General features: G+C 41.6%; 1 protein-coding gene across 3 annotated transcripts in view; it reads right to left on the reverse strand.

Annotated features, from left to right (window-relative positions):
• PHRF1 (PHD and ring finger domains 1) overlaps positions 1-22,337 on the reverse strand; it is a 33,296-nt gene that overhangs the window by 5,879 nt on the left and 5,080 nt on the right. The window contains exons 2-14 of one of the 3 annotated variants that reach the window (XM_054970555.1): positions 20,365-20,479; positions 17,450-17,563; positions 16,727-16,959; positions 14,772-14,855; positions 14,363-14,484; positions 12,979-13,079; positions 11,555-11,721; positions 11,000-11,129; positions 10,313-10,437; positions 9,933-10,120; positions 8,383-8,502; positions 3,574-3,728; positions 292-3,015 (exon numbers count right to left, since the gene is read on the reverse strand). In XM_054970555.1, coding sequence (XP_054826530.1) covers positions 292-3,015; positions 3,574-3,728; positions 8,383-8,502; positions 9,933-10,120; positions 10,313-10,437; positions 11,000-11,129; positions 11,555-11,721; positions 12,979-13,079; positions 14,363-14,484; positions 14,772-14,855; positions 16,727-16,959; positions 17,450-17,563; positions 20,365-20,455 — 4,354 coding nt within the window. In that variant the 5' untranslated portion in view covers positions 20,456-20,479. Of the gene's footprint in view, positions 1-291; positions 3,016-3,573; positions 3,729-8,382; positions 8,503-9,932; positions 10,121-10,312; positions 10,438-10,999; positions 11,130-11,554; positions 11,728-12,978; positions 13,080-14,362; positions 14,485-14,771; positions 14,856-16,726; positions 16,960-17,449; positions 17,564-20,364; positions 20,508-22,337 lie in introns of all 3 variants that reach the window. The other 2 variants (XM_054970553.1, XM_054970554.1) reach the window with 2 other exon arrangements.

The following is a 22,337-nucleotide window of genomic DNA, read 5'->3' on the forward strand; positions in this document are numbered from 1 at the left end:
CCCATTACTAAACTGCCATCTACAATTTTCTTTACATAGATTGCAAATACTCAAATCACTAAAGAACCTGTGTTCATAACTTAAAGCTCCTTAAAACAGACCTTGTAGCAAATTCAATGCAGTTTAGGATCAGAATCCCCAAACATTTATTAAGTAGAGCTAATTATTGTGGGGAGTTCTGAATACTCTCACTATACTTAATGCTAAACTATTACAGTTTCCCACTGTTTAATTAAAAGCGGCTTCCACTTACAAAACCATGTCTTATTGTAAGAATTCTCATATGCTTACTTGGTGTTTTGTCCACAGTTACTGTATCACTCCCTTTCTCTTGTAGATTCCATGTAACCCTTTTTACTAATGCTTTAGATTTCAACATAGGGCCTTGGCCTACTGCCTCTAGTTCAGGTTTATTTACATCTGCTGCTTTCTCATCTAACACAAGGCCAACATCTTCAGCCTCTGTTGCTGTTTTCATTTCAGCTGAAACTTGGGTTGGTGTTGCTTCATCACAATCTTGCATAAGTTCCTCCCCATCTAGAAGAGTATCTGTTAAAAATGGACATACATCATCTTTCTTGACTGCAATTTCCTCTGGTGTCTCATAATTCTGTCTGCTAAATTCTGGTGATTCATCACCTGTTGTCACTTCCTTCTTGGAGGATGAATTTACACTCTCACTTAATGTTTGAGAACCTGTGCATTCCAGCTGAGATGGAACTGCTTTGGTGATCAGTTTCTCACAGACTTGCTCCACTGCAATGGGTTCTTCTAAATCAGCTTCTATTAGGTTACCTTTTACACTAATATCCTGTGGAGGGATCAGGTCTACATGAATATTCAAAGGTCCTTGCACTGTATCTTCTAGCTCTTGTAACAGAGGAGGAGCATGTTCAAGAGACCTGTCCAGGTTGTCACCTGAAGATCTCTGGTCCTTCTCTTGAGGAGGTAACAACACCTCTTTTGGCTTGCGTTTTCTTTCTCTGGACCGTGACCTAGATCGCAATTGTTTTTCCTTAGATTTAGTTCCTTTATGCTCTCTGAATCTTGATGGTGAAGGTGACCTTGATTTCTTTTTTCGTCTTTCCAGAGACCTGGATCTTGATCTTTTCCTCTCTCGGGATCTTGAGGACCTCTCCTTTTCGTATCTGTCACAGCTCCTCCCTCTTCGGTGCTTCTTCTTTTTAATTCTCTCAGCGCTGCCTGAAAGAGAACACTCTCGTCCTCTTGTTCTAGAAGAAGAATGCTTTTTTTTCTTTCTGCTTCCATAGCATTCAAAAGAAGAATTACCTGGACTAGCAGACCGTGATCTAGACCTCTTGCGTTCTTTTGGCCAGGAGCTCTTTGCTTTTTTGTCTTTACTTTTATCTTTTGCTTTCTTTTTTTTTGATTGCTCACAACTGCTGGAGTAGTCACTTGATGACTGCCTGACCTTTGATTTAATCCTCTGGCTTCTGCTTTCTTCGCCAGATCGGGAAGTAGATCTTGAGCTTCTGTCCCTTGAATGTGTCCTCGATCTAGATCTCGACTTGGTGGACATGTATTCTTTTACAGCTGTCTTTTTGTGTTTTAATTTCTTCAGAGAACTGGAATTTGTTGGGGAGCATGATAATGACAGTTTCTCAGATTGTTCATTTTTAGGTATATTTTGCTGCTCATTCTCACTTGTAGGACTGTCTAAGTCCATTTTCACTCTAGATATACCCTGATCATCCTCAAAACCTATCCTAGAGCTTTCTTTATTTAAATGCTCTATATAAGTAATTTCCTGCATGATAGCAGATGAAGTACAGGGTGTACTCGATAAATCATCCTCATCAATTTTTTGTTGTTCTGTATCAGAGACCTGTTCCACAAGCTTCTCTTTACTCACTGCATCATCATAAGACTCTGCATTACTTGATGGCACATCAGATGATTCAGCTCCTGATCCAAAGATATTTTCCAGTGTGTAAGGGGTAATACGACGCACTGTTTGGAACGTCTGCACTTTTGGACTTGCTATGGATATTGTTCTGGTGATGTTGGTAAGAGGCAACCTTTCAGGACTGCTATTTGTAGAGCTCGAATCAGAACCTGTTGGATCAAAAGGATCATATATTTCACTTTTGATTGGTTTTGTTTTTTTCAGAGAAAAGAGTGGAGAAGGATTCTCTTTCTGTTGCACTTTATTGTCAACAGGTCGAAAAGTATTGCAAAATCCAGGATTAGACAACCTGCTGGAATGCCCAACATTTCCAGGGATGTTGATTTTAAAGCTCTCAAAGGAAGAGCTTCCAGTTTTCCCTCTTGATGATGGAACTGAGGAAGCGCCACGGGCAACAGCATTTACAGTAGGAGAACCTCCACTTGAATGTGCTTTCCTCTGAGTAGCACATGATGCACTGCTTTCCATGTTACCTCTGACTGGCTGGTTTGTACTGCCTTTACCAGTCAACTGTGTTATGCAGGAACTAGGAATGTCACCACATCGATTACTGGCAGACTGTGATTCCAAATGCCCACTATTTGCTTCCTTTTTAATCTTTGGTATCCTGGGAAGTTCAGAGATATCAAGTCTTTTAGGAGCAGGTTTTAGAGGCTGCCTCACAGGTACAGTTTTTGAAACTGAACTGATGGTACTGTGCAATGTTTTGGAAGATGCAGAATGTGGAGCCACATGAAGTTTAGAACTGCCATTAAATCTGAATACTTCACCCAGTTTGGGACCACATCTATTCAAATTTGCTAGATTCTGTGTCTGAACAGACCTTGGAGTCATTGAATATTCAAATCGAACAGGTACTCTTCCAGTTGTAGTCTGCAATGGACTTGTTAGTTTGTTTGCTATGTTCAACAAAGGTGAGGATGAGAAACAAGTAGTTGAAATGGTAGATCTGGAGTTAGGATTCAGTTGTGAAGAAATCAAAGATTCAGCACCAGAATTATTAACTGCAGTCCCCAAACATGCTGCATCAGGCTGGGCGATGCCTTCCAAGCTTTCCTCAACTCTTGAATTGCCTTGCAGCAATGGGACTGAAAAGTAACATGAGAAAAATATTTAAGCTTTTCCATTATTTGCAAACATTAAAGTTTAACTAGATTCCATTCATTTAATATCAAACTACCATGGGGTAAGTGTATTTACTGATAACTAATATTGCTATGCAATTCAACTGCCATTGAACTGATGTTAGTAACTAGTATGGCAATAACTTATTCCCTTGAGCACATATGCCAGGTACACAAATTATGACTCTCCAAGAAGAGGCCATGAAAATATCCATCACTGCACTATAAGCTTGTTTCATATTACTTGTAATCTAGCTTTGAACACCCACATATGCAGCTGCATGTTATGAAATTCAGGTGCGCATGATTTACTGCTGTTGGGCTTCCTACAGTAGAACAGTTAATTGTCCCTCATAGTTTTTTTTCTACCAAGGCTCAATTTCCAAAAGCCTGCATAAACTCTGAAATTGTTACACGTGGATTAGAACATCCTAAATGTCAGATGGGAACATGTCTGCTAGAATTAAGATCAATCTGACTGATCATTTTGGCAATTAAGGACTGAAGCCAAAAAATCCTCACCTGTTTTCTTTGCAGTTAAAGAACCATCTCTATTAATTACAACATCAGAACCACTCATCATAAGAAGACTTTGTCCAGACAAGATGCTCCCCAACAGGTCAGGCACAGGTGCTGGTTCAGCTTCAGGCTCAGGCATCAAGGCTGGCACACTCCTCCTACAAGTTATATATGGCATGCCATTTCTATTTTTACATGTTTGGAACTGAACTACCCCAAGCACATTAGAACAAAGGCACCTTTACATCAATTAAACATGATAGCTCTGTATAGATCTAGGGCTGGGACCTATGATTCTCTTTCACAACGTTTTCCTCCAACACAGAGTTCCTTCTACAAATACTTTTCTTCATCAGCTGGAAGAAGTAATTATTCATGGAATTAGTAGGACAGACTTCAAGGGGATCCAGCTTAGTTAAAGAGAGTCATAGGATCCAAGCCCTAGAGGTAGAACTCTAACATGGAACAGCTGCATGGTTCGATATAGGAAATCAAGTGCACACTAGTGGGCTACTGTATCCAGAAGGAGAGACCTATGTAGAGTACAAATCAAGTACTGAATAAAATACAGGTATATAGGCAGGAAAAAATTATTAAGTGCAACTTCACATGTCAAAGGTTTTAAAAGTCTGCTGAAAAGTTTGTTATTAAGAAAAAATACGGAGCATATTATGAAACTCCATGCAAGCAGTAAAAATCTGCCTGAGTACATTGTTTCATTTGCATAAATGGAACAGGCTGCTGAATACAGAGATTTTCGTTCTAAAAGGCATTCTAAGATGGATCAGAACTATGGTATAATAGATCAGCTCAGGAGGATGCTTCTGTAAGGGATTATATTGTAATATGCTGCAATATTTATTACATGTATACTGTTAATTTAATGTCTTCAGCCTTTATGACACTTTCTTCAGTATCGCATGTCAAACTTTACTGACAGTTTTGTTGCCTACATTGACTGTTCTTTATTATTTGCTTGCATTGTCTTCCAACTCCAACACTTTGTTTCATTAGAAATCTGTGCTGTTTGACTGGATTTGTTTTTCATATTTTGTAATGTGCCTTGAGTCTTAGAAAGCAAGGCAAAATATAAACAAAATTATTAATATTAATAATCCAGCCAGTGTTCAGCACTTTGTGTCCTTTATTTTATACATGAATAGCTGCAGGAAGAATTTTTCTACCACATCTTTTCATACATTGTTAATAATCATCTAATTTTGTGGATCTAGCGCTTTAAGACACTTGCTCAAATTAAATGGAGATCATAAAAATCACAATAACAAAAAAAGCTAAGGATTCCCAGGTCATAATAGAAACCCTCTAAAGTAGCCAACATTCTTGCCTTCATTATCCTTCTTTTGCTATTCCCAAGAGACTCTTCCCAACTCTTCTCTACCTTCTAAAGGAAGCGTTTGCTTTAATTTTTACAAATTTATGCAGTATAACCAACAGTCACACACCATTCTACCTATCCACAGCTAGCTCACAATTTTCTCCAGAGAAAGGGGTGGGGATGAGGAGTTCCCTGGAGAAAATGTGAGACAAGTATAAACTGTTCTTCTAATGAGTATATCTGCAACCCCATTTTGAACGGGGAGGCAGTGTGGTGTAGTCAGAATGTGAAACTAGAATAGAAAAGACCTGTATTCAAATCCCACTCTGCTATGAAGCTCACAGGGTGACTTTAGGCCTCAGCCTAACCTACCTCACACGGTTGCTCTGACAAGGGAATGGGGGTGGGGGAGAAGAATCGTATACCCAGCCCTGAGATTCTTGAAAAAAAGGCAGGATTAAAAAAATAAAACTACAGTCAGACAAGAACTTAAAGACAATACTGCACTCCATGGTAAAGATTAATATACAGAAGAGTAGGAAGACGAGTAGGAAGAAGGCCTTGTGGGATGTCACAAACGGACTAAAACCTGCCCTCCAAGTGAAAGCCACATTTGAGAAAGCAAGCAGCAGTCACTTCAGCTTTCTGTGGCATGAACAGGCTTCACTTGCTGAAGATAAATAACCCTGTCTGTACCTGAAAACATACACACATCCTTCTATACATTCTCACACATATTCAAACACCATGACAATGCTACTGCATAACACAAAGACAAGACTCTTATTCACACTGCCTTTTCACAGTGAACAGTCTTCCTAACAAGTTTTCCTTCAAACCAACATAGTGATATAAGAAGAGATGTTAAGAAAGTCCTGAGCCAAGACTAACAAATAAGTTACATATAAAATATTATACATAACATTTCACATTTAAAACACGACTAAGCAATATGGCTATAGCACACCTCAAGTTAAGTGATCCCAGCTTTAACAAATATGTGAAATGTTACATTGCTCTACTCTAGCTTCTAGTTGAACTTGCACTAAACACTTTGAAAGAACTTGCATCCTTGCATGTTCTTGGCATTCCTATTATGTTTTTGCCTTACCTGTAGCAACTCACCTTCTCTGGAGGTTAATATTTGGCTGCATTCCTGCTCTTTGGTAGATTCTCCCCTAACTGTCAATGGGTTTTGGCCTCTTTGGCTCTAGAGGAAACATCTCAGTATATTCAGCTTACACTTTGGCTCCTAATAAAAAGGAAGCAGAAAGCTCCCTAAACCTTAAAGCATTTCATAAGCATGGAACCACATGATAGAAGCTTCATTTTGGTTATCCCTGGGGAGATGAGCAGGAATCCAGCCAAATGACCCTGGTCTGGGCAGGGAATCTGTATTCCCCTCTAAACATACCTAATTTCCAAATCCAAAATGAAACTGCTGTTTACATCTGAGATCATACAATTCCTGAATCCACTACCTTTAATTATCAAGTTGAAGGTGATTAAACAAGGCCATCCCAACCCCCACCCAACTCCAGCAAACTCACATGACAAACTGAAAATTATATATTGCTTCAATATCTCCTCCCCTTTCTTCTGAGACCAGTAACCCCTCCTGCTTGGCAAAGTCCTAAATTGCTCCTCACCCACCCTTTCAGTCTGTTCAGGACTCCCTGTTTTCAGCTCCAACTGCAACAGAATCTTCCAGTGCCAGCATTCTCTCTCTCTCACGCTGCTGTTAAAGAGACACTGCCTCAGAACAAGCCACTTATTGACTGAGACTTAATTTAAACATGTGGCTTTGGGTGTTTAAAAAAAAAAAGGAAAAGGTTACAATAGTGAGGTTCCATGCACTCAGTATCACATACCATTTGAGTTGTGGGGAGTTCCAACATTTGCCCATTGGCACTGCATACTCGCAGGCATGAGTGGTGGTATGAATGTTGTGTGTGCTGGTGCCAGCAGCAGATTTAAATATTATACTGAGTGGGCAAACCCATTGTTTTCATTTTATATAATATTTTAAAACATGATTAAAATGTTCAAAGCAGATCAAAATAAGAAGGGGAAGAATAAGAATAACCACATGGCAAGTTATTTTTACCCAGAAACAGGCAGAGGACACAGGCGTTCCCCTTTTCCCAACCAGACTGAAGCAGCAGGGATGTCTGCAGCGGATTATGTAGAAGTTTCTCATACTAGAATAAAGGCCAGTAACAAGCGCAGTAGCATTTCCTCCACCAGCAGGGTAGAGACACCAGCTGAGGCGCAGGGGGAGAAGAGTTTGACAATTGATGCTCTATTCTCTTAGAGCTTGAAGTAGCAGTCTGTATACATCATCTTATTCTTCTCCCTCAAATTTCGGGTTTACCTGAAGCAGGAAAAACATTCAGAAATACCCAAAACCTGATTCGGGTATTTGAATTGCTTCGGAATGCTCCGTAAAGATTCGGAGCATTCTAAAGTGATTCAGGGGGCTGGGCTTTCTACCAGAACCCTCACCCACTCCCATCTCCTCACCCCCCCCCGTTCCCTCCAACCCACTTACCTGGCCGGGTGGGGAAGGCCATAGCCGCCGCCTCCTCCTCCGCTGCCACCTCCTCCGGGCCTGCAGGGCGGGCTGGAGCGGCTGCCACAGGGGCCGCCTACAGCAAGCAGCAGGGCCAAGGTAAGTGGGGGGGGGGACTGGGGCTGGGATGTTTAAAGGTAAGTGGGGGTGGAGTGAGATTAGGGGTTGGGAAAGGGGCCCTTTAAACTTCAGCTGTCAGGTGGGGAATCCCCTCGCCTGCCAGTTGAAGTTTAAAGGGACCTGCCGCTTGCAAAAGGCAAGGAAAGGGCCCTTTAAACTTGGGCCCAGAAGCAACCCCAATGCTTCAGGGAAGCTTTGATTCGGGATTCCCAAATCTTTACAGATCAGGTCCAAATCAGGTATTCTACCTGAATCAGAAACTCAAAGCGCACACCCCTAGCCAGCACCCAAGGACGAGAGATGGGGGTCTCTGTCTCCTACAATGCCCTATGAAGACTTTTTTTTAGTAATCAGCATATCTTGAGCTTCATTTGAAACAAATTTCAATTTTACGTACTGCAAAGCAACCTTAATTTTTATACGTAAATCAAACAATAAGGCCTAAGCATCTACATCTGTGTGAGTGAATATTCAGCTCACTAAGGCTGAACTGTTTACCACTAAAGGACAGAATGAGAAGCACCATTTTACTGAATTAAATCACCACTGCCGCCAATTTCACACTCTGTGACTGAGGGGAAAGACAGTAAGTTGTCCAAGGCCATTCACTACCAATTCAGGATCATAACCACCTCTGTAACTATATCCAGCTCTTTAGCCTATGGCACTTCACATAAGCCCCTGAAAAGGTTGGGGTTTCATTATGCAGCATGAAGAAACAGACCTTAGACCAAACTACATCCTGCTGTTTTACACAAAAAAAGTATCATCTGGTTGGTCTTACCCAGGAAGCCCCACAGCGACTGGCCTAGCAACAGGGCGATGAGATCGAAGTGCTGACTGAGAAAGGACTCTCCTTTTGATGCTCACAGGTGAGGCTGAGTTTACTGGAAGCTCTTCATTACTAATAGGGAAAAAAGTTCGGCATATCATCACCAGCTTCAATCTCTGAGCTTTGTGCATAACTGGAATGGAATGTCTCTTCCCAAATGTTCTCAAGTACCAACTATAGTCTTCAGGCTCTCACCTGCTGGCTCCCCCACAACACACACAGAATGTCCCACTTGACGTCAACCAAAGCCCAGGCCTTTTCCATCATGGCTCGCACTCTGGGTAAAGGGCTTCCTGAAGTGTTATGGGGTGTCCCCATATTGGAAATCTTTAAGAGGCACTTCAAGACGTGCCTTTTTGCCAGGGCTCTTGATGGCATATAAAGAGCAGGTGTGGGGGGCGGTGGATTTAGGGGGTTTGTTCTATTTTGTTTTAATTTGTAATATTTTAATTATTACTGTAAAGTACCTTGAGCTAAAAAGAAAAATGGGGTATAAATACTTCAACAAAAATTCAGACTGGAAAAAACTAAGAATCAAGTCTTTTAAAGTACTATAACACCTTGAAATTTGAAGGGTGTGTATAGCAAATGCAGTATATAAAATGATTGATCCAATTTGGTTTTTGAAATTTTGAGCAAAGGGGATTCCAAACTTATGCTGCTTGCTTATTTATTTACTTAATTTATTTATTCATGTTATTTATATTCCGCCTTTCTCACTGAGACTCAGGGTAGATTACATAGTGTGAGATTAGTACAATTAGTGGAAAGGACATGGGAGATGGTCTCCCATCTAAGTTAACTAGGAGGCTCCAACTGGTGCAAAATGCTGCGGCTCGACTATTATCAGGAGCGAGCAGGAGCTTGAACATCACTCCCCTCCTACAGTCACTCCATTGGCTACCTATCTGTTACCATGCTCAGTTCAAGGTAATGGCTATTACATACAAAGCCCTTCACAGCCTTGCTCCAGCATACCTACGGGACCGCCTCTCTCCCTATGTCCCTCCACGGCAGCTTCGCTCATCTGAACAGGGTCTCTTGCAGGTGCCAGCCTGTACATGGGCGAAATCAACAGCAGCCCGTACACGGGCTCTCTCTGTGCTGGGTTAGAGGGGGTTTGCAATTACACAGAAGCATCTTTGAGACAGCAAGCATCAGTGTGAAGTGCCCAATAAAAAACTACGATGCCACAGTATCTTTAGGTCTGTAAACTACACCACCACCAAGGCAGGAACTATATTCAGATTTCAGTGTCTAGAACTGGAATACTCTAGCCTCTCTTTAAAAGCAAGGCTTTACTACTGGAAATGTTTTACTCAAACATCTAGATATGTTTAGCCCACCCTAACTCTGGGGCTCAGAGTAGGCAAATTAGAAACATATAACCCCTGGGCACTAGAAAACAACGTCAATAGTTCTTAACATGTTTCATTATTGATGCCCCCCACCTATTTCAAAGAGTAGATTTATCATTTTCTTGCCACTTGTCATATTCTTACCTGTTATATGGGTCCAGCTCAAAAGGGTCTCCAAAAACAGAGAGGGATGCTGCTCCAATATCTGCTCTCATAAGGCCAAGCGAGGGTTCCACTGGTTTGTACACAGAAGGAATGGACATGCCATGTACAGGCTTGCCAAGATGAAGAGTTTTGGCAATTCGGGAACGAACAGTCACGTCAGTTTTTAGCTGAGCAGAAAAACAGCAAGTTAGCCACAAGCCACGAACAGTATTTCCATCAATCCCTCAGAAGCCAGAAAACAATTTATTAATTACTCGTAGGAAAAGGATAACAGCTCCATACTTCATGAAATACAGTCACAAAATTTTATTATTTGTATTGCATTTGTACTATAAGCAAAAAACAATTTGGGAATATACTTTTATTTTTTCCCTCTTTCTCTTCCTTGCTCGATGCCGGCGTCTCTTTATCCATGTTCCAGCGCTCTTTTTACCAGCAGATGATTTTGTATGAGTCTTTTTACCTGCCACTCTCTTTCTTCTCCCTGAAAATGTCACAAAAATGAGTTCTTGGGATTTAAAAACCAGCAAATATGGATGTCTGGCCTCCTCTCTCACAAAGCGCAAATATAGTACATAAAGAGAAATAAGTGCACTGTTCCAGACTCTTTGTGCCTGTGACATGTCCAAATACACAAACAGCTAGTCATTCTCAAAAAGAATGGAAGCATTAATAGGGTGTAACTGTCATCTGAATCCACCCTTTAATTGATGAGACTATAGCTCTTAGAGTTTCAGATGAGTGGCTGTGTTGGTCTATAGTAGAAGAGCAAGATTCAGGACCAGTGGCACCTTAAAAACCACCTAGATTTCCAAGGTATGAGCTTTTGAGAGGTAGAGGTCCTTTCATCACATCTGATGAAAAGAGCTCTGACTCTTGAAAGTTCATACCCTGAAAATCTAGGTGGTTTTTAAGGTCCTTTGAATCCGAATCTTGCTCTACAGATCTCATGTGTATGTTAATTAGACCTCATGCACAGGTGGCAACTGCTCTTTGTCTTCACATGATTATTTGTTGCCAAAATGCCATCATTCTGAGCACCTTACCGCCTTTTCGTTTCTTCTTGGTGGTGGGCCGAGGATTCAACGGTCTCTGGTACACTGCTGTGCTCAGCCCTGCTGCAACTGCCTCAATTGCTTCATCAAGAAAGGAAGACATAAGGTACCTTGGCACATGCTGAAAGCAAGATGAATATTCAGTTATTTGTTTAGGCTACCCATAACAAAATGAGGCCAAAACAGACCCACTCCATCTTTCCCCCCTTCACTGCAAGCAGAGTATTCTTATCAGGAATACCTGTCTCTTGAACCTCAGTATTAATTCATTAAAAGATTCACACAAAATAGTAGACAAGCTCTGCTGTATATACATTTTCACTGATGTTTCCAACATAAACCAAAGACTATTTGCAAGACATGGTCTGGAGAACACCATGAATCTCCCCTGCTCACTGGACACTCCTGTGCCTCATGGAATTGTCTCTATAAGGGTTCTATGACTTTGGCATTGGCTTTGTGGAAGGGGGGGGGGGGTTGGGAGCCTTCTGCAGTGGAAGATGGGCAGTTTTGGATTTCTTTCTGTAGTACTGTATGAAGCTTCACCTGAATTTGCTGGGCAGTCGTTATCCGATTTCTGTTCACCGTTGCTCGCACACGTTCACTCTGGCGAGTTCTAGCTATTGCTCGAGTTCGGACACTGGGACGCAGTCTACTAGTGGTGGGGATAACATCAGCTATGAGGGCAGCAACTTCCTCTTCACTTACACGATCTGTTTCTTAAGAGAAAACCTTTGTGTCAGCACCTGAACACCTTTCTAGATATCTAATGCCAAGTATACTACTAAACCTCCAGAGCAAAATTTGCAAGAGCTCTGAAAAAAAAACCTCTAACTATGGGGAAGTCCTATTCTCTGAACACCACTTTTTGACAATGTCTGGGGTCGAGTGCCCTGCCACCCCCGGAATTGCCCACTCAGCCACAGGGAGTAGCTGACATGCTAGTCCGGCTTGCCGCAACCCCAGAAGCCACAGGGGCAGCAGCGCAAGCCAGAGGAGACTCCAATGTGCTGGCCCAGCTCGCAGTGGCGGGAGCCAAAGGAGGAGGGGCCAGAGCCACAGAAGTCCCCGACACGTCAGCCTTGGTTGCAGTGGCAGTGGAGGCTGCAGGAGCGGTGGCCGGAATTGGGGAAGCCCCCAACGCGCCAGCCTTGGTCGCAGCAGCAGTGGAGGCCACAGGAGTGATAGCTGGAGCCATGGAAGCCCCCAACACACCAGCCCAGCTCACGGTGGCTTCTAATGCTGCAGGAATGGCAGCTGGAACCAGGGAAGCCCCTGACATGCCAGCCTGACTCAGAGCTGCCAGCACAACAGGAGCCACCCAGGAGGCCCCTGAAATGCCCACCAGCCCTGCGACAGCCTGGCAAGTGGCGAGGGACGCCAGCAAGGCACGCAAGCACCCAGGAGATGGGCAGGCAGCTCCTGGACTCTCAGGAGCTACCGGCCCTGTGGGAACCTCCCTGGGCTAAGCTGAGCAGGGGAAGCAGAGACAGGGCCAAGCCCAGCCTGGCCCAGACAGCAACACCCTGCAAGAGGAAGAGGAAGGCAGCGGGCAGGGCCCAGGTTTAGAAAGGAATGGGAGATGCATGGGGATAGGCCAGCACTGCTGACAATACTTCAGAGAGGGGGAAAGGGAAGATCAGGGACAGGCCAGCGCTTGGAGGGAGCAGTAGCCAAGACATGGAAAGGCCTTATAAAAGCATGCAAGAAAGAGAAGCCAGTGAGGAGTGTTGGGGGACAGAGTGCATAAGAGAGAGAAGCAAGACAAGCCAGAGAGAGAGCGGGGAGAGTCTACCTGGTGGAGGGCGAGAGGGACATGGGTGCTGTAAATCCCCCTCCTGCCCCCTATTCTGAGGCACACCCTGAACAAGGGGGACAACTTGGAGGGCCCACCACCACCAGGCGTCGACGTCCCCAGACCAGAAGCTGACAGGCAATTCAAAAAAATAGGCTACACATAAGATAGTTACCAGTATCAGCAGGTGCCATATTAGCTGGTGCACAAGGCGGACAGAACCACTCATCCACAGGTACCTCACTCAGAGGTGGATTAAGGCATTCCATATGGTATCTAAAAAAAAATACCACCACACAACACATCTTACAAGTTTAGGTAGAAGGCTATTCTCTAATATGCAAAGTCACCTTTCAGTTTGCATATAATCAGTACTTTCATTTACAAAAAAGTCCCAGGCCATTACATTGGATTAGCATGGTTCAAGTCTCCCTCAGAGCACAAATATCTATTCTAATCTGTTTTCAGAAGCCAAATTCTAATTTGTTTTCAGAAATCACTCCAATTCAAAATGAAATTCTCATCTGATCATTACTTTAACCGTTAAATTACAAAGCTCTTGAATAGACTAAAAATTCTGTGTGGCAACATGTTATTCAAATTTTGGAAAACAGGCAAAGGCTCTAATAGCAAGAACGGCTGAAGATTTCCACTTGGTATTTTGCATAAAATGCAATGATTGGGATCCTAAGCCACAAAGAGTTTCCTACATAGATTAGCAAGCAGCACTCAGCCAACAACCCAATTCCTGCCCCAAGCAGTTGACTTTGCAATGTAGTAAAATGTCCGGGGGGGGGGGGGTTGCCTACCTGTAAAACTTTCAGCCCCAAGTGAAGTCTTATCTACCTAAGCATTTTGAGTTTGCATTTTCTGTCTCTATTGGTTGACTTGGAATATTATATTTTACTTCAGTATAATATTATGTGTTTTGCAAACCACCTCAAGATCCTGCACTGGCTGAAGAGTGCAGGATATAAGTATTTTTAAAAGCGTATTCTTATTGGTAGTTTCAAATATAAGCAAGTCTTCCTGACATTACACAATAATGCAAACTGCAATGCACATTCAGTGACCTGATCTTTACCTCAGCACCAGGCTGTGCTGAGTTTCTTATCTGCAATAGTTTCCTAAGAAACCAAGCAATTTTGTCCTCTCCTCTCCTGCCGTCAATATCCAGTAGGGATGACAGGTATATAAAAGTTCTTGTCAGAGTGCTTTAGATTTTACAAGGACACTTGCAGCTGCCTCCTCTGCTGCTCAAAAGTCAGGTCAGTGTTAAGAGGAGAGAAGGCAGCAGCAAAGAAGATTCCTGACACATTACATTTTGTTCCATCGCCTTTCCAAAGGGATATAGGATGTGAACTCACCAGGCTATCCTGAGGGCACTCAAACACTGCCAAAAACAGTTTCAATACAACAAAAGTGTAGTGAATTGGGAACATATATTGAAAACCCTGTTCTTTCATATTATAGAGTATACACAACAGAAATAGATCTAGTATAGAAAATGAAGAAGCTGTGCTAACTGAGGATTTAAAGAGTCAAAATCTCCTCCTTACCCCGCATCACAACCATCACACAGCAACAGGCGATCTTCTCTGTCACTCCTGCCACACACCTCACAAAAGGTTGGATCATCCTCCAGTTCATTTTTCTGAGATTTTGTATTCTCAACAGGAATCTGAACAAAGTTGCATATTTTAGGAGGAGGGGTTGCATTGTCATAACACAAGTACTGCTCCTGTAGTGACCAACTGATTAATCATGGCCAAGAATAAATGGTATAACATTTAACATGAAAGATGTCAGCAGCAGCATAAGAGCAATGCTGTAAGAAATGTTTCAAACAGTTACACTAAACTGTCAAACCCAGAAACACACACACGTTTAATATGAAGGGAAGTTAAGGAAAAGGTACAAAGTTGTGCAATGGGTTTTACTTTTCTTAAAAATCAACAGAAAGCGTACTTTTTTCAAGACTTCTCCCCCAAAACGCACTCGAATGCAGATAGATTTAAAGAGGATTCGATCCACTGGACAAGAGTTGGCATTCTGCAAAGAGGAAAGAAACAAGTCAAGCATCTACACTTCCAATAGTTTTAAAGGACGTCAGCATTAAAACTAGTAAATTAAGTGTTTTTAGTTGTATATGTTGGCTGTTCCATGTAACATGTGAAAAACTAACAGAAAATGTCAAAGAGCCCACAATTGTGCTCATCAGAAACAAGCAACTTTTTAACCTAGCTGGGACAAAATAATAGACTGATAGATCTCTGAACTCATGGCACACTTTGGAGGCATGGGGAACAAACAAGATTTCATTGATTCCAAGAAGTCCAGCATGGCAATTCTCTGCATTTTTCTCCCAAGAGGCAGGGTCCATAGCAACCAAAATTTCTGGCTGTCTGTCTAGCTGGCCAATAAATATTGTCATCTGCCAGAGCCACAGTTTGCCATTTCAATGCCATCTGACCAACCACATGGGGATCTGGCCAAAGCGAAAATGTAGGAGGCAAGGGTTAAAGCAAATAATATACTAGCATTCTGACAAAGCACGACAGTGAGTACAAGCAACTTTATGATCAACTGAGATGATAGCCATGTGTGACTGTCAGGGCCGGTTCTACCGCTATCAAAGAAGGACTAAGGGGAGCAAATGCAACGTTGGAGGGGGGCTGCTATTAGAGCAACTGGGGAGAGAGAGATAGAGAGATGTCAGCTTGAGCCAGGAGGGAAAGAACAGTAGCCTGAAGCTAGATGAGAGAAAGGTAACTTGTAACACAGTCTTGGAAGCATGAACAGAGTTAAAAGTTCAAAAGTTGAGAAATGTTGTACATGCATTTACATGAATCACTTCAATGCTGATTTGTGTCTTAAATAAAAGATAACTCCTTTGTAGGGTTAATCCCACTGACTGAATGTGTACTGTCTGAGGGGAAGAAATGCACACATACGTGCACACAAACCTGAAAGGCCTCTGCTGCTGTTTACATATATATCTATATTCACCTGAACAACTATTGGCAGTGGAAAGGTGAAGCAGTGTGTAATTCCCAAATTCACTCTGAATGAGGGTTTGTTGAAAAGAGAACTTGGCTACCCTGTCTGGTGGTATGTCTAGGAAATAAGAGAGAGAGAACCTAGTGTGCATTAGAGCTCTTAACATACTCACTGAGGACTGGGGTGTGCGTGTGTATGAACTCTTGACTGTCTGACTTATCTGTATCCCTGAGCCTAGAAAGGGGTTTCTGCAGGGTGTCAATCTGGGATCACACAGATGAATACTATCAAAATTGAATGAAGGCTTTGCAGATGAGCTCAAATAGTAATTTAAATGTATCATAGGAGGTTACATTCGTTTACTTCCCCAGACTGTGCTAGTTTACAATGTTTAACATAATTTGGCATTACAAATTTCCATTAAAACCACTAAATATTCTATGCAGTTGAATGACTGAATCTTCAAACTAGCAGTGAAAGAATTTTGGAACTTTAACAGTGCAATCCTAAGAAGAGTTACTCCAGTCTAAGACCATTGGTTTCAATAAGCTTAGACTGGAGTAACTCTTCTTAGGATTGCCCTGTAAATGTATGCCTACACAACCTGGGCTCACAATTCTGTGCCCCAAATGAAGGCTGTCAAACCACTATCAGGGCAGCTTACGGAAAAGGCAAGGACTGCTTAAAGAATGGGGAAACAGCAAGCCCTTGACTGCACTACAAATATCTTAGGAAGATGCATTAAACAAAGAAGGGAGGCTGGAGCTGAAATTGCTGTATACGCCAATCCAATATCACCTATGGAAGCCAGACAAGAAATGTATGCACTAAGTTAGCCACGACAGACATGCTATAAGACTGAACAAACAGGATGTTCAGAGAATAGTATATACAAAGTCATTTATTAAAACACAAGTTCTTACTTTAGACCACTCTACAATGCAATCCAAGCAGAAGTAATGGGCACAGTTCTCAGGTGTTCCAACTGCCTGATCTCTGAATCTATTGAGGCATATTGGGCAGCTTTCAGCATCTTCATCAGAAGAAGAACCACCTCCTTCATTAAGCTGCAGCTTCTCCTTCACCAAATGGGTTGATTGCTCAGAACAAATTTCCATTTCATCCTCCTCATCTTCATCCTCATCTTCGTCAGAATCTTGAGACAATGAAAAATAGCCAAGATTATTTCTACTTAACACATTTTGGGTTGGAATGTTAGTGGGCTATACAATTCTTAAGAGGAAAATGCTGAATAAATTTCTACAGCAGCATCAGGACATAAGCAAAGACTTTCAATAAAACAGATGAATAAGACTGCTTTCTTCAGAGTGCACACTGGAGCAAGCAAACTGCAGCTCAATGTTACAATGAAATCCTAATTAACCCATGCAAGGTACCAAATTTTGTTTCAGACACACTGTACAAATTCACAGTATAAGTGGAATTGCAAGCCTGCCCCCTACCCCAGTATGATATAGCACAAAGAAAGAGTTATGCAACTGAACTTAGCAGCAGCTCTCCCCCTCATGATCTTCTGCATGGTTTAATAAACAGCTTACTCTAATTTTAAATGTTTTTGAAATCTATTTTATTCTTTTAAGAACTCCCAGATTTAATGGAACATTTGTAATGCCTACTATACCCACCTTCTAAATCTTCATCTTCACCTTCTTCATCCTCTTCACCTGCATCTTCATCAGTATCACCTTCTTCCTCGCTGCCTGTATTATCTGAGTCCCCGCTATTTCCATCACTGCTATCTTTTGAACGAGAACAAAAGAACAGGAAAGCAAGAAATTTGAGTGCTCAAAACCACCCAAAGTAAATGGCAGCTAAAAAGCTAAAAGTCCAACAGGAACAATAAGCACCGAAGGTGCTTCCTCTTCCAGGGTTGTATATAGAGTAAATCAGCAGAACTGATCTCTAGTTATGATAAACTATATTATCAATACAATGATAATCAGTGAGCAGCTGTAGTCCATTCATCCTTATAAGAGTTACTATTAGAGGTTACAAAAGATCAGCTGTATCTGGTTTTTATTTACTACACAGACAAAGCTGAGCGTTTTCTGTGATCACACTACCCAAGCATCAGAATTTAGTACTAGGAGCAGCTTAGTACTCCATGACGGTCTTCATTAATTATTTTTTTTAAAGATTTGGTTATTTCATTTATACCCGCCTTTCTCCCTAGTGGGACCCCAAAGTGCTCCTCTCCTCTATTTTATCCTTACAACTGTCCTATGAGGTAGGTTAGGGTGAGTGTTGCTGGCCCAAGGTACCCAGCAAGCTTCCATGGTAGAAATGGGGAATGTGAACCTGTCTCCCCCAGATCATAGTACAACTCATTAACCACTACACTATGCTGGCTCCCAGGTGAGCTAGAGGGGGAAAGTTTGAATGTAATCTGCCCTAAGCCTGCCTGTGCAGGGAGGGCGGAATAAAAATTGAAAATAAATTAAAAATAAATAAATTTCTACTTCCTTTGGCTGCAGAATAGCCTGAAAATGTGAGGGTGATGCAATAGAGCCCTGTTCCCTCAAGGGTTAACCTAACAATGAACAGCTCAGTCCTGCTAACAAGGCACACCTGGGCCAAGAAGTTTCTTGTTCCTAGTTATTTGATCAAGGCCATTCAGCCAGGAGAATGGCACTAATTAATTTTAGAGTTGGGAGGGGGAAGAAATGAGCAATGACACGGTAAGTCTAGATTCCCAGAAGCTGGGCATTCCATTGGATTGCACTGGTCAGATGGCAGAGCAACCAGAAATCTATAATTTACTTAGTGTCTCATCTTAGTGTTCCCTATGCCTATCTTTATATCTGATTCTGGTTGGTGAGGCCATATTCTATGGCTTATGGATCTATGTACGCGACACTTCTGATTAGTAGCATATGCGAAAGAGATCTTGGAGTAAGAGTGGACTGTAAACTAAATATGAGCAGTCAGTGTGATGCGGTGGCAAAAAAGGCAAATTAAGTCTTAGGCTGTATCAAAGGGGCCATTGCATCGAAATCGCAGGAGGTCATAGTCCCTCTCTATACTGCCTTGGTCAGGCCACACCTGGAGTACTGTGTGCAGTTCTGGAGGCCTCACTTCAAAAAGGATGTGGACAAAATCAAGAGGGTGCAGAAGAGAGTGACGAGAATAATCAGGGGTCTAGAGACTGAGCCCTATGAGGAAAGGCTGAGGGCCTTGGGAATGTTTAGTTTGGAGGAGATTGAGGGGGGACATGATTGCTCTCTTTAAATACTTGAAAGGCTGTCATTTGGAAGAGGGCAAGGAGCTGTTTCAGTTGGCAGCAGAGGACAGGAATCAAAGCAACAGGCTTAAATTACATGCAGAAAGGTTCCAGCTGGATATTAAGAAAAACTTTTTTACAGTCAGCGTAGTTCAAAGATGGAATCAGCTACCTAGGGAGATGGTGAGCTCCCCTTCACTGGTAGTTTTCAAGTAGAGTCTGAATGAATATTGGTCAGGGATGCTTTAGGCTCATCCTGCATTGGCCAGGGGGTTGGACTAGAAGGTCTGTATGGCCCCTTCCAACTCTGTGATTCTGTGACACTTTACTATATGCTATGGGCTGCTGGCCTGAATGCCCTGCTGCCACTCAATTAACTGCTGTATGTTTGGGGTGGATTTCCAGCTCAGCTCCAGGTACCATATATATTAGATAGACCAGATAGCTTTTTTATTTTACTGCTTTGGATATGCTGAAAATTGTACTGGCTTTTAATTAACTGCTTAAATATTTTATTAAAGTTCCTATATTTCTTTACAGAAGTCTGTTACTTTTGAGTAAGATCATCTTGGGACCCAGCATGGGTTGTCTGGCAGCTTTGCTAGGGTTTTTAAGGAGGAAAAAAGGGGTTCCGCTTGGTCAGTCAGAGGAGCGCCAACAAACCCTTTGCCCTTCTCAAAGCTTAGGTGCCGCAAGGGGGGCAAGGCAACATCACAGCAATGATTTGTGAAACTTTATAGAGACCAAAGGAGCAGTAATCAAGAACTCCATTGCCCCTCCTCTGTGAGTAGCAAAACCAAAGCTAGTATCATCAAAACAAGCCACTGACAAACTCAGTTAGTGATTCTTATCACAGAGTTGGGCTTTCCTAATCAGAGAAAGAAGCAAGACAGCAAATATAGAGCGCTCTCCTTCCATCGAGCAATAAAAACTATTACATGAAACAGTATTAACAACAAGTGTAATCTTTTTTGCATGTGAATGAGCACCACCAATGCTGACTATAAAATAATCAATTCGTCATTTTTAAAGGACTCAAATACAAAGACTGCTATTCAGTAAATATGGAAGATGCTGCTAAGAGGTAACGTGAGACTAAGGAGGTGCTTTTTGTGACATTTCCCGTACTGTTTAGTGTAAGACTGCCAAACTCACATGTCCAAGTATGAGAGGGATTAAAAATGGAATAAAGTTAACATTGGAGGCTTATGAAGCTATTATGAAAAGACCGGGTTCAAAACATGAGGCAGACTTATCACAGTATATCAGTTTTTTTAAGAAGAGGAAGCAGAGGCAGCTTGAAGAATATGCTACACCTACCTGCATCACTGAAGAGCAGTGCATTTGTTCTTTTGACTTTGCTTACTGCAGCATTCTTGTTTATGAGTTCATCCTGACTGTCATCATCCATTACAGGGCATTTGGAATTGGCTCCCTGCAAGAAGCAAGCTGAAAATAAATATCTGCAAGGAAGAGAGAAGGCAATGGCAGAATAAAATAAGATCCTGTAACTGTAACCTGGAGGGAAAGTTTTTATTGAGGCCTTTTAAGAGAAATATGAAAGCAGAAACCAAGAATGCAGAGGTAATAAAACCAAAAACAATACAATGAAAATAGAAAACTGTTAGGCTGATGGGGGATTCATTAGGTCACATGGAAGCCGCTGATAAATGTTAAATTTCAAGACTGGTTTATAGCCAGATCATCTTTTTTCCTTCTGGTATTTGCATGGTACGGACTTCATACAAACAGTTAATATCTGAAGATTTAGAATTTAGCAATCAAGGTTCAAGTCATTATACAAGCATTGCTGGGGATAAACAGATATTTCAACGTCTATTTGATTATAGTGAATACTTAGGGCTGTATTCTAACTATCATCAGTGGTAATAAAATAGATCTTTGGCGCATTCTCCTGCCCCTTCCAAACACTGAAACCTAGACTACAGGGGTGGGGTGGGTGCTGGAGTGGGGAGAGGAGGGTGGCATAATTACCCTTCCTGCCTATTCCACTGCAAGGAGAAAGCATCCACCCACAGCTATTAATCCACGTGGGTTCTGAGGGCAGAAAGAGACTGATGGGGGGAGTGCAGCAAAGATCTATACCCTTCAGTGGCAGTAGTTAGGATCTAACCATTGGTAATGAAACATTAGATTAAAAGCCAATATTCCTAAACCCATTTAAGATTCACAGGCTGTTGCAAGTTAGGTTACTTTCTTGATGTTTATTTTAATAGAACCAAATGGCAATGAAGAGAATATCCTCAATATAATACACAACCTAACTCCACGTCTTTTTAAGATTATGATGCTAATGTCTTTAGATGTGTTTAGTATGAAAATATTTGTCTTCCAAAATGCAAAAAAAGTCAAAGGTCTATAATGTTATGCAAATGGACTGCAAGCATACCGGTTGAGCATTAGCTACCTTCCAAACTATTCAACAAATTCCTAAACATGCAAGTTTTTACAATTTCAACTTTAAAACATTAAAATTACATGAAAACATATATAAGTGAAAGCACTTAAGTCTCTAAAGAAGAAAAGAATGCTGAACAGTCCTGAAAAGTTTTTTGTCCTACGAAGTGTTTTAAAAAGCTCAAGTCTAATAAGTTCTTTCAGAAAAAAACATTTGGCCTGAAGCACACTTGTTCAGTTAAAAATTTAATTACGTGCTAGAACAGTCTAGCAAAATCTGGCAACTGATCAGTGACATGATCAAAATTCATAATTAATGCCAATCACACTGATGCTGCTGCAACACATTCAAACATATGACCCAATTATAGAACAAAGACCACAGTATTCTTTGTTTTAAAACACCTATGTTTAAAAGGATGCACATCTCGTCAAGAATTTTACAGGTCTGTTTCTGCCTCCCACCCCACACCCATTCAGAAACCAGGGTCAGAGAATATTCTGTGGATGTAGGAATGAAGTTCTAATTAGTTGTATGGAGTAAACAGGTAACCAAGCCCATATAACTGCACAGTTCAGATTTGTGCTTTAGTGCTAAGAGGAGTTGCAAAATATAATCTAAGAGCCCTGATACATCAGGCAGTATTTCACTTTTTTCTTGCAGCAGTGTATTATTAATGTAAAGTCTCATTAAAATACCTTTTACTAATTCCATGGGCTGAGCTAGTATTCTGTTTGGAAGAGGGGAAGAGATCAGGGGTTTGACATTTTTAATATTGCCCATAAGATTAAACTATCAAGATACCAAAAGGAAATAAAGTACTATGTTTGGATTGAGACCCTCAAGTCCAATGGTTTTAGAAAAAAACTTGTAC

This window comes from Eublepharis macularius, chromosome 2, assembly GCF_028583425.1.
Source record: "Eublepharis macularius isolate TG4126 chromosome 2, MPM_Emac_v1.0, whole genome shotgun sequence".
NCBI classification, from domain to species: domain Eukaryota; kingdom Metazoa; phylum Chordata; class Lepidosauria; order Squamata; family Eublepharidae; genus Eublepharis; species Eublepharis macularius.